General features: G+C 41.7%; 2 protein-coding genes across 5 annotated transcripts in view; one reads left to right on the top strand and one right to left on the bottom strand.

Moving 5' to 3' along the window:
* RAD50 (RAD50 double strand break repair protein) overlaps positions 1-12,656 on the top strand; it is a 103,355-nt gene that overhangs the window by 39,890 nt on the left and 50,809 nt on the right. The window contains exons 1-2 of one of the 4 annotated variants that reach the window (XM_084886557.1): positions 17-496; positions 2,727-2,810. In XM_084886557.1, the coding sequence (XP_084742683.1) occupies positions 368-496; positions 2,727-2,810 (213 nt within the window). In that variant the 5' untranslated portion in view covers positions 17-367. Of the gene's footprint in view, positions 1-16; positions 497-863; positions 884-2,726; positions 2,811-12,656 lie in introns of those variants that run through there. The other 3 variants (XM_084886558.1, XM_084886560.1, XM_084886559.1) reach the window with 3 other exon arrangements.
* Positions 3,235-3,640, bottom strand: LOC311624003 (large ribosomal subunit protein eL22-like; the record flags this gene model as incomplete). The annotated part of the gene is made up of 1 exon (XM_084886761.1): positions 3,235-3,640. One exon carries the CDS (start codon positions 3,638-3,640, stop codon positions 3,293-3,295), a length of 348 nt encoding a protein of 115 aa, XP_084742887.1. The 3' UTR covers positions 3,235-3,292.

Below are 12,656 nucleotides of genomic sequence, written 5' to 3'. Positions count from 1 at the left end.
GTCCGTGCCGCTCCCGGAAGCCGGAGCTGCGCGCGCAGCGCGGGCCGGCGCGTTCCCAGCGTGCCCCCGGCCCGCGGCGTAAAGGCGCGTGGGCCGCGGCCGCTCACGTGACCCGCGGGGCCGCAGAGGCGGGAATCTGTGAGCGGGCACGGCCGCGGGGTCCCGTGGCCGGCGTTCTGTGTCTCTCCGGGCGTCCCTGGGCGACTCTCCCCCGCTCTGGCCCGCCAGCCGGGAAGAAGGCCGGTGTGGGAGGAAGGGCTTCCAGCCTGAGCCTTCGCTCCCTGCGGGAGCTGCCGGCCCGCGTTCGCCGCGCTGCTTGCCTCACCTCCGCTAAATCGCGCTGATGTTGAAGTAAACGTTTGCAAACATGTCCCGGATCGAAAAGATGAGCATTCTGGGCGTGCGGAGTTTTGGAATAGAGGACAAAGATAAGCAAATTATCACTTTCTTCACTCCCCTCACAATTTTGGTTGGACCCAATGGGGCAGGGAAGACGGTAAGTGCGGAGTAGCCCCCTTCCGTTTACGGGTCCAGAAACGGAGGAAAAAAATACCGGGGGCGCAGAATGCTGATTGGGAACGAACGAGAGGCGGCCCTGCGGCTCCCTTCGTGGGGCCCCAGGAAGTGCCCGTCCTCCGCTCCGAGGGACTCCCCGGCCCCGGGGCGTGGTCAGCGCCGTTAGGAGTCATCTTACTAAGGATGTGCAGGCCTGCCTGGGGCCAGGTTTACTGGGAATCCTGCGAGACCCGGGGCTCTCTCTGTCCTGCAAGCATCCTTTTTGTCTGTATCCGTGCTTTTTGACACCCCTTGCTCCCAAGCATAGCACTCCCTTCGTAGTTTTCTCAACACAGGAACTTCATGAAAAGTTATAAAATATAAACACGTGAGTTTACAAGTATGCCGACTGTTTAAGTATAATTAACAAAAAAATAAATAAATGGCTTAATTTTAAAATGAAACAGATGCACTGAGGCTTAATTAAATTGGAAAACTGCTGGCATACCTCCTTTTCTGTGCGTGGTTTATTGCTCTCCACAGGAGCTGCGTGTTGTGTGTGGTTTTTTAAATTTAAGGCAAACCCAGCAAAAACAAAATTGACTTGCTTTATTGCAGTGGTCTGGAACCAGCCCCGCAGTATCTTCGGGTACGCCTGTATTTTGTTGTTGGATGCTCCTACCGAGTCAATAAGTTTGAGCACAACTTATTTACTGTGTTTTTTAAAAACACTTCTGGGGCTATTTAAAAATTTAGGTTGGGCCCTGGATTGGCAAGCGGTTATGGGAAAAGTATAGCCAAAAGGCTGGATTGTGTTGTGGAAGGATGGCTTGAGAACAAGCAGAGGGTAACAGGGAGAAGAGTAAATGAGGTTCTGTTAAAAGCGTAGAGAAAGGTAAGGTTTAGCGTTGAGAACTGAATGTCTGACTCCTGTCTACTTTTATGCAAAAATGTTATATTTGTTGAATGCCTTTTATGTAGCTAGCATTGTGTTAAGTGATCTACTGTAAAGGAGACTAGTATAGTGTTTATGAGCAGTGGCTGCCTGAATACAATTTTTTTGCTTCAACATTTATTAGCTTATGTTAGGGGTGTCGAACTCAATCAGAGAAGGGGCCAAAATCTAAAATCCAGCCTAAATCGCGGGCCGAATGGTTTACTGAACACTCATAAAATGACAATGTCATAAACTGACAGCGGAGTGCAGTGATGACAGCGCGGTGCGGGCCACATTGCAAGGCCTGGCGGGCTGGATTTGGCCCGCGGCCTTGTGTTTGACACATGTGGCTTATGTGATTGTGCAAGAGTGACCTAAATGTTCTATGCCTTAGTTTCCTCATTTGTAAAATGGAGATAAAAATTAGTTTCTAGAGCCTAGGATTAATGTGAGAATTAAAAGGTTACTCTAGGTAAAAGTGGTTAATTCAGTACCTGGCACATAGTAAGGTCTATGTAATAGGCATTCGTGTTTTTTGTTTGTTTGTTTGTTTTACTTTTTTAAAAATTTCAGTTTTATCAAGGTATAATTCACATAAAATTGTAAGATATTTAAAGTATACATCTGGTAATCTGATAATACTTAATGGTGGAAGGATTCCCCCTATGTAGTTAATTAACAAATCCATCATCTCACATATTTATCTTTTTTAGTGAAAACATTTAAGTTCAGCAAATTTCAGTTACCGTATACAATATTGTTATTAATTATGGTGACCATACTTTTTTAATTAGCCTTTGTTATTAAATTAGCTTAAATGATTTTAATTGGAAATGGAGAATTTTTTCCAAATAATTATTTTATTATACTTTAAAAAAATATACTTTGATTGATTTCAGAGAGGAAGGGAGAGGGAGAGATGGAAACATCAATGATGAGAGAGAATCATTGACTGGCTGCCTTCTGCACACCCCCTACTGGGGATCGAGCCTGCAACCCAGGCATGTGCCCTTTTTCAGAATCCAACCCTGGACCTTTCAGTCCACAGGCTGATGCTATATCCACTGAGCCAAACCGGCTAGGGCTATTATACTTTATTAATTGTGTAGTTTTTTAGGAACTTACAGCAATTATTCTTTAATACTTAATCATACCTCTACTGCAGGTTTTATGTCAAATTGTAGCTGATTGTATCCTTTATAGTCTCTATGGTAAATCATATTTTTATAATGAATATGGTATGATTAACTTCTGTGGTTCTCTTATGACTAAATGTAATTTTCTCTTTCTTTAGACCATTATTGAATGTTTAAAATATATTTGTACTGGAGATTTCCCTCCTGGAACCAAAGGAAATACATTTGTTCATGATCCCAAGGTAATGGTGCTAGTAAATTTTTGTACTTTTAAACTAAATTGTTTATAATTATAAAAGGGATAACAGCTTATTGTAGAAACCTAGCCATGGCAAAGTATAAAGAGATAGGAATGTCACCCACACACAGTCTTAGCACCCAAACCATTGTTGACATTTTTATGTATTTTCTTCTCCTTTACATACTGTTTTACATAGCTGAAGTTATACTCAAATTTTGTATTCTGAGATTGTTGTTTTTTTTTTCCACTTAACATCATAAAGTCTCATGTCATTAAAAATTATGTTTTTAGTCTAGGTGTTTGATATATGGGTGCTCTTTATAATCCTTATGCTTTTTTGTATGTCTGAAATATTTCTCCTTAAAACGTAACATTTTGTGAATGTTTTTTTTTTTTTTTTTTTTTGGTTCCCAAGTTTTATTCAAAAACTCATACAAAATTTGCCAGATAAATGAGCTTTAATCCTCATCTTCCTCCTCCTCTTCATCCTGATTTATCTGGAAGTAACACAGATACTTTTTTGCTGTTAGCAACTACGCGCAACCAGTCCTGTAGGTTATTCTTCAGATATTTTTTGGTGAGATATTTCAAATACCTTTTGGAAAAAGGCACCTCAGACGTTACAGTGATCTTACTCTTGCTTCTCTCAATGGTTACAACCCCTCCACCGAGATTCCCAGCTTTTCCGTTCACTTTGATTCTTTCCTGAAGAAACTGCTCAAAGTTGGCAGCGTCCATGGTTCCATCTTCTACAGGGTGGGTGCAGTCCAGCGTAAACTTCAGAACCTGCTTCTTTTTTTTGCCCCCCTTTGCCACGAGCATGGGAGCCATGGCGGCCGCAGAGGCAGAAAAGTTGTGAATGTTTTTAATAATTGCATAATTTTTTTACATTTCTTAGATTGCTTTTAGTTTTTCATTAAAATGTACCATGACGAAAGTCTTTGCCTGAATCTTTGAATTATGGTGTTTATACTACTGGTATTTGTCAAGGACATAGAATTTTTATACATAATTGGCGTGTAGGTTTTTCTTGTTGCATATATAGGTGCCTCTCTCAATATCTACCCCTCTCAAGAGTTTGTTATATATTTATCCCAGGCTTTTTTCTGTGTTTATGAAAACATCTGTATGCATATATCAGTATACTCACATATGTATTTTAACTCATGGATAGAATTTTATGCCATTTTACAAATTAAATAATTATTTAGTGATGCATTGCATATCTATTTATATACATACTAGAGGCCCAATGCATGGCTGGGAGAGGGGCCGAGGGAGGTTTGCTGCCTGGGAGGTTGGCTGTAGGAGTGCACTGACCACCAGGGGGTAGCTCCTGCATTGAGTGTCTGCCCCCTGGTGGTCAGTATACATCATAACAACCTGTCGACTGGTTGCTTGCTTGCTTAGGCTTTTATATATATAGGTATTCAAGGGTGGGCAAAAGTAGGTGTACACAGAGTTTTTATTGTATTAATGTTTATTAATTACTAGAGGCCTGGTGCATGAAGATTCATGCACTGGAGTGGGGGGTCCCTCAGCCCGGCCTGCCCCCTCTCACAGTCCTGGAGCCCTCAGGGGTGGGAGGCAACCTGGCGACAGGGGAAGGCAATGCCCTATTACATCTCTGCTGCTGTGACTGCCGGCAGTGCAAGCCTTGGTCGGCCCTGGTTACCTGAGACTCAAGCAGCCCTGGGCGGCAGCTGGGCAGCGGCCATCCAAGGCTTGCCTGCACCTCTGGCCGACCCTGATCAGTTGGGGGGCTGAGGGAACTAAGCACCACCATCTTGAGGCCGTGTGCGCCACCATCTTTGAGGGTGGGGCAGTCAATTAGCATATTCCCTCCTTATTGGTTGTGGGCGCTGCCATCTTTGTGACATCTTGAGTGTCAATTAGCATATTCCCTCTTTATTAGATAGGGTTGTATTCTTTTCCACCCCTGCATACACTTCTATTTTGTTGTTTTACTGAATAGAATTCTATAGAGTTTATATTCTATAGTTGACTTAACTGACTCCCAGTTGGTAATTGAAATTTCTACTTTTATATGACTAACAATAGCTAATTATGAAAGTATTTATTAATTTTCCATTTAGAAATAGAAATACCATTTAGTACATTTACTAAGCCCTCTCTAAAACGACAATTCACATTTTCTTTCTTCTTAAACCTGTAATCTACCCTCTGTGATTGATGATCTTGCCTTGTACTATATTGAGAAAGTAGGAGGAATCAGATGAAAAGTCTCTTGTTTTCCAGTCATAAAATCTTCCAAATTAATCTCTATGTGTACTCATGCTATCTGTTTTCTCTCCTTTATTAAGGGTAAATTGTTTATTATTTTATCTAAAGGTTAGCCAACTCCTCTTGAAGGCTGGATCCAACCTCTCTTGTCATCGCAAGCATTTTGCTTTCCTATTATTCCTTCTTGCTCTTTCAGTAGCAGTTTCTCCCTTTGTATAGGATCATTCACATCAGCATGCTGTGGGAGCTCTGATCTATAAACATTTTTATTCCAAATCACCCCCTTGCTACTACCTCTTCTCTGTTCCAGTTTATAACATAATTCACAAGAGTTGTATGTACTCATTGTCATCACTTCATTGCTTTTCATTTTCTCCTCAGCCTACTCAATTCAGATTTTCTTCTTTTTTTTCCCTTCACTGAAACTGCTCTTGTAAAGTTACCAGTAATATCCATGTTGCCAGATAAAGTTTGTGTCATTTTTTCCCCTTTTATTTAAATATATGTTTATTGATTTCAGAGAGGAAGGGAGAGAGAGAGAGAATGAGCCCACAACCTGTCTGGGAATCGAACCATGACCTCCTAGTTCATAGGTAAATGCTCAACCACTGAACCATTGTAGCTGGACTAAAGTGGTCATTTTCTAATTCTTATTAACTTCTTAGCAGATTTGATATAGTTGATTATTCCTTTCTTTTTTTAATCCTCTCCAGAGGATATTTTTCCATTGATTTTTGGAGAGAGTAGAAGGGGGGGCGGGGGCGGGGAGAGACAGAGAGAAATATCAATGTGAGAGAGACACACATCAGTTGGTTGCCTCTTAGACACACCCAGATCAGGGTCAGGGATTGAGCATGCAATCCTTGTCCGTGTCCTTGACTGGAATCGAACCTAGGACCTTTCAGTCTGTAGGCTGACACTCTCCACTGAGCCAAATCTAGCTAGGTTGGTTATTCCTTTTTAAAAAAACAAACATATTTTTATTGATTTCAGAGAGGAAGGAGAGGGAGAAAGAGATAGAAACATCAGTGATGAGAGAGAATCAATAATGGACTGCCTCCTGCACTCTCCCTACTGGGGATCAAGCTCACATATGCCCTTGACCAGAATTCAACCAAGGACTCTTCAGTCCACAGGCTAAATGTGCTCTCCACTGAGCCAGACCAGCTAAGGCTGAAGCTCATTCTTTAAACGAATATAATTAATTTACCTCTAAGCAAAGTGATCAAGAGAAAGACACAAGTTACCAATAATAGAAATGAAAGAGGTGACTTCACTGCAGACCTTATAGTCAGTATACAGGTAATAAGGGAATATTGTTAGCAACCACATGCCAATAACTTCAACTATTTAGATGAAATGGAAATATTCTTTAAAGGACACAGGCTGTCAAAGTTCACTCAATAAGAAATGGATTCAAAGTTAAAAACCTCACAATGAGAACTTACTTCAGGCTCCAATGGTCTCACTGCTAAATTCTACCAAACATTTTAGGAAGAAATAATATCAGTTCTACACAGATCCTTTTGGAAGAGTGAGGCAGAAGAAATATGTCCCAACTCTTTATGAGGGTAGCATTACCCCATACCCAAATCATACAACTACACAAGAAATTTAAATGATAACACTCATGGGCATAAATATCTCCATTAGCAAAATATTAACAAATCAAGTTCAGCAATATGCAAATAAAGATAATATTCGAGGTGTGCTCTCCCTCCAAGAAGCATGCCCGTGCCATTCCTCTTGCCCCTCTTTTCCCCCCTCCCCCCTGCCTGTATCTCCTAATCTCTAAGGGACTGCATGAGACTTGCAACCAGGGGAACAATGGGCAGTAGAGCTCTTCTTGGGCTTATCCTTGAACTTCCTTCCCCAGCTGCCAGCTGTTGGCTGCCAGCTGGGGCCTTCCTTCGTTCTGCACTATCTCCTGGTGGTCAGCACGCATAATAGCAAGTGATTGAACTCTAGGTCAAACTTCTGAGGGGACACTTTGCATATTAGCCTTTTACATAGATAGATAGATAGATAGATAGATAGATAGATAGATAGATAGAAAAAGAGAGAGAGAGAATCCTATATAATAAAGAGGTAGTATGCAAATTAACCCTCATAATGACCAGGCTGGCAGGGGGGTTAGTGAGGGATGACCAAACAACTGAACAAGCAGACTGCTTGGGGCGACCAGGCTGGCAGAAGGGGGCAGTTGGAGGCAACCAGGCCGGGGGGAAGGGGGGCAGTTAGGAGTGATTAGACCTGCAAGGAGGGAGCAGTTAGGGGCTACCTGACCGGCATGCAGGGGAGACTAGGCCAGTGGAAGGGGGAGGGCAGGAAGGGGGAATTAGGCCAGCATGCAGAGGCAGTTAGGGGTGACCAGGCGGGCAGGCAAGCTATTGTGATTATGAGAGAGATGTCCAACTGCTGGCAGTCGGACATTCCCCAAGGGGTCCCGGATTGGAAAGTGTACAGGCTGGGCTGAGGGACTCTCCCTCCCTCTGCATCAATTTCGTGCACCAGTCCGCTAGAATATAGATAAAGCATAAAAACAGACACATCGATCAATATAACTGAATACTGAGCCCAGAAATAAACCCATGCTTATTTATATCTATTCATGTCCACTGCCCATTATTTGTTTTTTATTGCTGTTAAGTTATATGAATTTCTTATATGTTTTGGATACTAACCCTTTTTCGGATGTATTATTAGAAAATATCTTCTCCCATTCAGTAGGTTGTCTTTTTGTTTTATTGATGGTTTTCTTTGCTGTGCAAAAACTCTTTAGTTTGATGTAGAACCATTTATTAATTTTTTCTTTTGTTTACCTTGCCCAAGGAGACATATCCAGAAAAATATTGCTAAGAGCAATGACTACATTTTCTTCTAGGAGTTTTATGGTTTCAGGTTGTAGATGTAAGTCTTTAATCCATTTTGAGTTTATTCTTGTAAATGGTGTGATAAAATGGTCTAGCTTCATTTTTGTGGTTTTTTTTTTTTTTTTTTTTTTCATGTATATATTCACTTTTGCCAGCACCATTGATTGAAGAGATGGTCTTTACCCCATTATATATTCTTGCCTCCTTTATCTGAGATTTATTGACCATAGGGGCATGGATTTATTTCTGGGCTCAGTTTCATTGATCTTTGTGTCTATGTTTTCATGCTATTTTGATTACTGATAGCCTTGTAACATAGTTTAAAATCAGGTAGTGTGATACCTCCAACTATTTTCCCCTCAAGATTGCTTTGGCTATTCAGGGTCTTTTGTGGTTCTATATAAATTTTAGATTATTTGTTTTAGTTCTGTGCAAGATGCCATTGTATTTTGATAGAGAGTGCATTGAATCTATAATTGCTTTGTGTAATATGGAAATTTGAACAATGTAGTTATGAACCTGTTCAGATTTTGTTTCTTCTTGAGTTAGTCTTGCAAGATTTTGTTTCTGAGGATTTATCTACTTCTTTTAGTTTTCCAATTTGTTGGCATAGAGTTGTTTGTGGTATTCCTTTATAATCCTCTGTATTTCTGTAGGGTCAGTTGTCTTCACTTTCATTTCTGATTTTATATATTTGGGCCCTCTCTTTTTCTCTTTTTTTAATCAATCATGAATACACACACACACACACACACACACACACACACACACACTCTAGACCAGGGGTCCTCAAACTTTTTAAATTGGGGGCCAGATCACGGTCCCTCAGAGAGCTGGAGGGCCGGACTATATGAACTACTAATTCCTACTGTAACACCTCGGCTGCGCTCACTGCCCAAAAAACCTGGCGGGCCGGATCAGACTCCTCTGCGGGCCGCATGTGGCCCGCGGGCCGTAGTTTGAAGACCCCTGCTCTAGACCCTGGTGTACGAAATTCATGAACTCAAAGGAGGAGGTTCCCTCCGCCCAGCCTGAGCCCTCTTGCAGTCCCAGAGCCCTCAGGGGATGTCCAACAGCTGTGGAGGAAGGAGAGGCTCTTGCCACTGCCAGTGCACTCACCAACCGTGAGCTCAGCTTCTGATTGAGTAGCTCTACCCCTGTGGGAGAGCACTGACCACCAGGGGCTAGCTCCTGCATTGAGCGTCTGCCCCCTGGTGGTCAGTATGCATCATAGCAACCGGTCATTCTGCTGTTCAGTTGATTTGCATATTAGCCTTTTATTATGTGTGTATATATATATATAGATAGATAGGTAGATATAGATATCTATATCTATCTATCTATCTATATATATATAAATACATATCTATATATAGAGAGAGATATAGATATATACATAGATATAGATATATACTGTTTCCCCGAAAATAAGACAGTGTCTTATATTAATTTTTGCTCCTAAAGATGCGCTAGGTCTTATTTTCAGGGGATGTCTTATTTTTCCATGAAGAAGAATACGGTACACATTTATTGTTAAATGAAAATAAAGGAAATTTATTACCTGTATACGGTACAGTAGTACGGTAGTTGTCAACACAAACCATACAAACTGTGAATCCTACAATATCAAGAATTTACTCATTTATTCAATGACAATCATGTCATCATCTTCTGGAACATCATTATAACAATCCAATTCCTGAATTTCCTGGTGAATTTCTTGTGACTCCATTTCTTTCAGAATCAGTGGACCAAATCTCTCATTTGCAATAGCACTGTCTTTAAATGAGTTCTTGTTGCCGAGGCTGGTTTGGCTCAATGGATAGAGCATCGGCTTGGGGACTGAAAGGTCCCGGGTTCGATTCCGGTCAAGGGCATGTACCTTGGTTGTGGGCATATCCCCAGTAGGGGGTGTGCAAGAGGCAGCTGATCGATGACTCTCTCTCATCGATGTTTCTAACTCTCTATCTCTCTCCCTTCCTCTCTGTACAAAATCAATAAAAAAAAAAATATTAAATGAGTTCTTCTTATCAAGGTAGCCTGCTCGTAGTGCATTTGCAATGCAACTGTCAGTGATTTTCTCCCATGAATTCTTCACCCAAGTCACAACTTCTTGCAGTTTAGGTTCCACAAAGTTGCCACGCTGATTTCTCTCCATTCTGTTTTCAATGTAGTCATTAATTTCCATGCGCAAATTGTCTTTGAATGGCTTGCTTATTGCAATATCAAGAGTGTGGAGATAGGCCATCATTCCCACGGGAATCATTATCTGATCTATTTTTCTTTCCTGAAGAAATGTCTTCATGTCTTTAGCGCGGTGAGTGCTGGCTGCATCCCAGACTAGCAGACCTCTTTTGGCTCACTCGCATAGCAAGTGACGGCATTAAATCAATCCACTTCCTTATAACTGCTTGTGTGGCCCAGGCTTTTTCAGTTTCAAGAATAAAAATGCCCAAAACACATTCAATCTTTTCCTTTTTGCCCTTAGAAATGATTAAAGGTGGGATTTTAGTGCCATCCAGATGAATTGCCAAAATACAGGAAACACGTGCACTTTAGTAAGCAGTGGAGGGAATGTACACTAAGGAGGCACCCCGCTGTTCAATTGTTGTTTGAGATGATTGGCCCATAAACACTGCAGTTTCATCCATAGCAATCATGTTGGAAAGATTGTATTTAGAGAAGTCAGCATCATCAATGAAGGACTTGAAAGCAAGTGCTCGCTTAATAACTTGAGTATCTTCCAACCTAAACAATGTTGTAGATCTTCTTAAAGACAGTTCACTTCGCTGAAGGAAATTATCCAGCCAGTGTTGTGATGCTTTGAAGTCTTATGGGGCTATGTCAAACTGTGGTGCCATTGCAAGGGCAAATTCTTGAATCTGAGCCCTATTCACAACCAAAGCCTCTGCTCTCATGTCAACAACCCATTCACAAATCAGGTCTTTCATTTCGGAAAATAATGGTTGCCAACCTGATCCACACTTGCACTTTTTAGCATTTCCCTTGTCCACTTGTTCAATGAGGTTACCATACTCTGCTCGCCATTTTCGGGCCAATCGGATACTCAATATCTTCTTTTTGCAGAAAACAGTAAGATTTTGGCCCCAAGAATCTTCCACGATTCCTTTCTTGTACTCCACGGAGCAGCTTTTTCTTTTTGCACTCATTTCTAGGGGTAAAAAAAAGGAATTGGGGTATCAAGGTGGGGGGAGGGGATCACTTAAAATGACACAGGGGATCAGAAGGAGAAATCAAAATGGCACAGGAGAATCAGAGGGGGGATTACCATTTTAGTAACCCCTTTTGATCCTCCTGTGTCATTTTAAGTGATCCCCCTCCCCCCACCCTTGTGCCACTGAACACCTTCACCAGACATCCCCCCCTACCCCTTTATCAGACATTTACCCTCTGGGGACTGTCACTGGGCTTGCTGGGGCCTGGATCTGGGCTGGAACAGGGTCTGCCACTGACTGAGAACCTTCAGTCATCATGAGGGTGGCCGCAAGCATCAGGTAGTGTCACCAGAGACAGACCAGCACTCACCACCTTCGCCGTGTCCCGTCCACTCTAATCCTCCTGTTCTTCTACACGCATCTGAGAAAGTCTCCTCCTCCTCCCGCCCCGCACTCACCTCTCTCTTTGACCTCCGCTCTGCCTCCACACAGCAGTGACGTCAGGACTCCGCGTAACAGCACTGGTTGGTAGACACCAGTCGGGGCTGCCCTAGCGACCAGTTTACGGTAAATTAGTTTTTGTTCTGAGACAGAGCCTGGGGGGGGGCCTTATTTTTGGAGGGATGCCTTATATTTAACTCAGAAGGAAACCTGTAAGTAGGTCTTATTTTCAGAGGATGTTTTATTTTCAGGGAAACACTGTACCCCCTGGCCTCTACCCCCAGCACTCGCCTTCACCTCGCCCCCAGTGTTTTGCATCTGTTGGTTGTGTTTATATGCATGCATACAAATCCTTTGGTTGATACCTCCTGATTCTTAATCACTACACTTTGGATGTAAAACCTGCTGGTTCTCTGTCTCCTCCTCCTACCAGTCTTGACATGACTTCTTTATATCCTTAGTTATAGGACTTCTGCTGAGCTGATCTTCATGTGGTTTTCAATAATGGTTGTTTTATAACTTAGTTGTAATTTTAATGTGCTCATGGGAGTAGGTGGGCACAACGTTTAGCTCTTCCACTATCTTAACTGGAAGTTCATAGAACTTAATAAATGTAGGGAACCAAAGGACTTGTGTGCATACATATGAGCTTAACCAGTGGTCAAGGACAGTAGGAGGTGAGGGCATGAGTGGTGAGGGGTGAGGGATTGGAATGGGGGGTTGAGGACAAATATGTGATATCTTAATAAAGAAATTTTAAAAACAAGTTAAGCAATAAAAAAATGAAAAAAATGTAGGAGAAATAACTAGAAAATTACTATTGAATAGCTATTGTAGTAATCATTCAAATAAAAAATATTCATTACTAGATGCTAAACCTGATGGAGGAAAGCTTGATAAATATATTTGTGTGATCTTAGTATATTTCTCCTCCAGTACTTATTAAAAGCAAAGTAGAAAAACATTCTCCATATGTAGAGAAGCCTGAGAGATACTGCTTTTATCAAGAGACTGATGTTAACATCCCAGGTCATGAAATAAATTGAAATCAAGTTTCATCTGATAAGATGCAATGAAAGGAGCATAATCATTACTTCTTTAATATTCTTGCCA

This window comes from Pipistrellus hanaki (assembly GCF_964339955.1).
Source record: "Pipistrellus hanaki genome assembly, chromosome: 5".
NCBI lineage: Eukaryota > Metazoa > Chordata > Mammalia > Chiroptera > Vespertilionidae > Pipistrellus > Pipistrellus hanaki.
The sequence above is the reverse complement of the archived record's forward strand: the minus strand, read 5'-3'. Positions and strand labels throughout refer to the sequence as shown.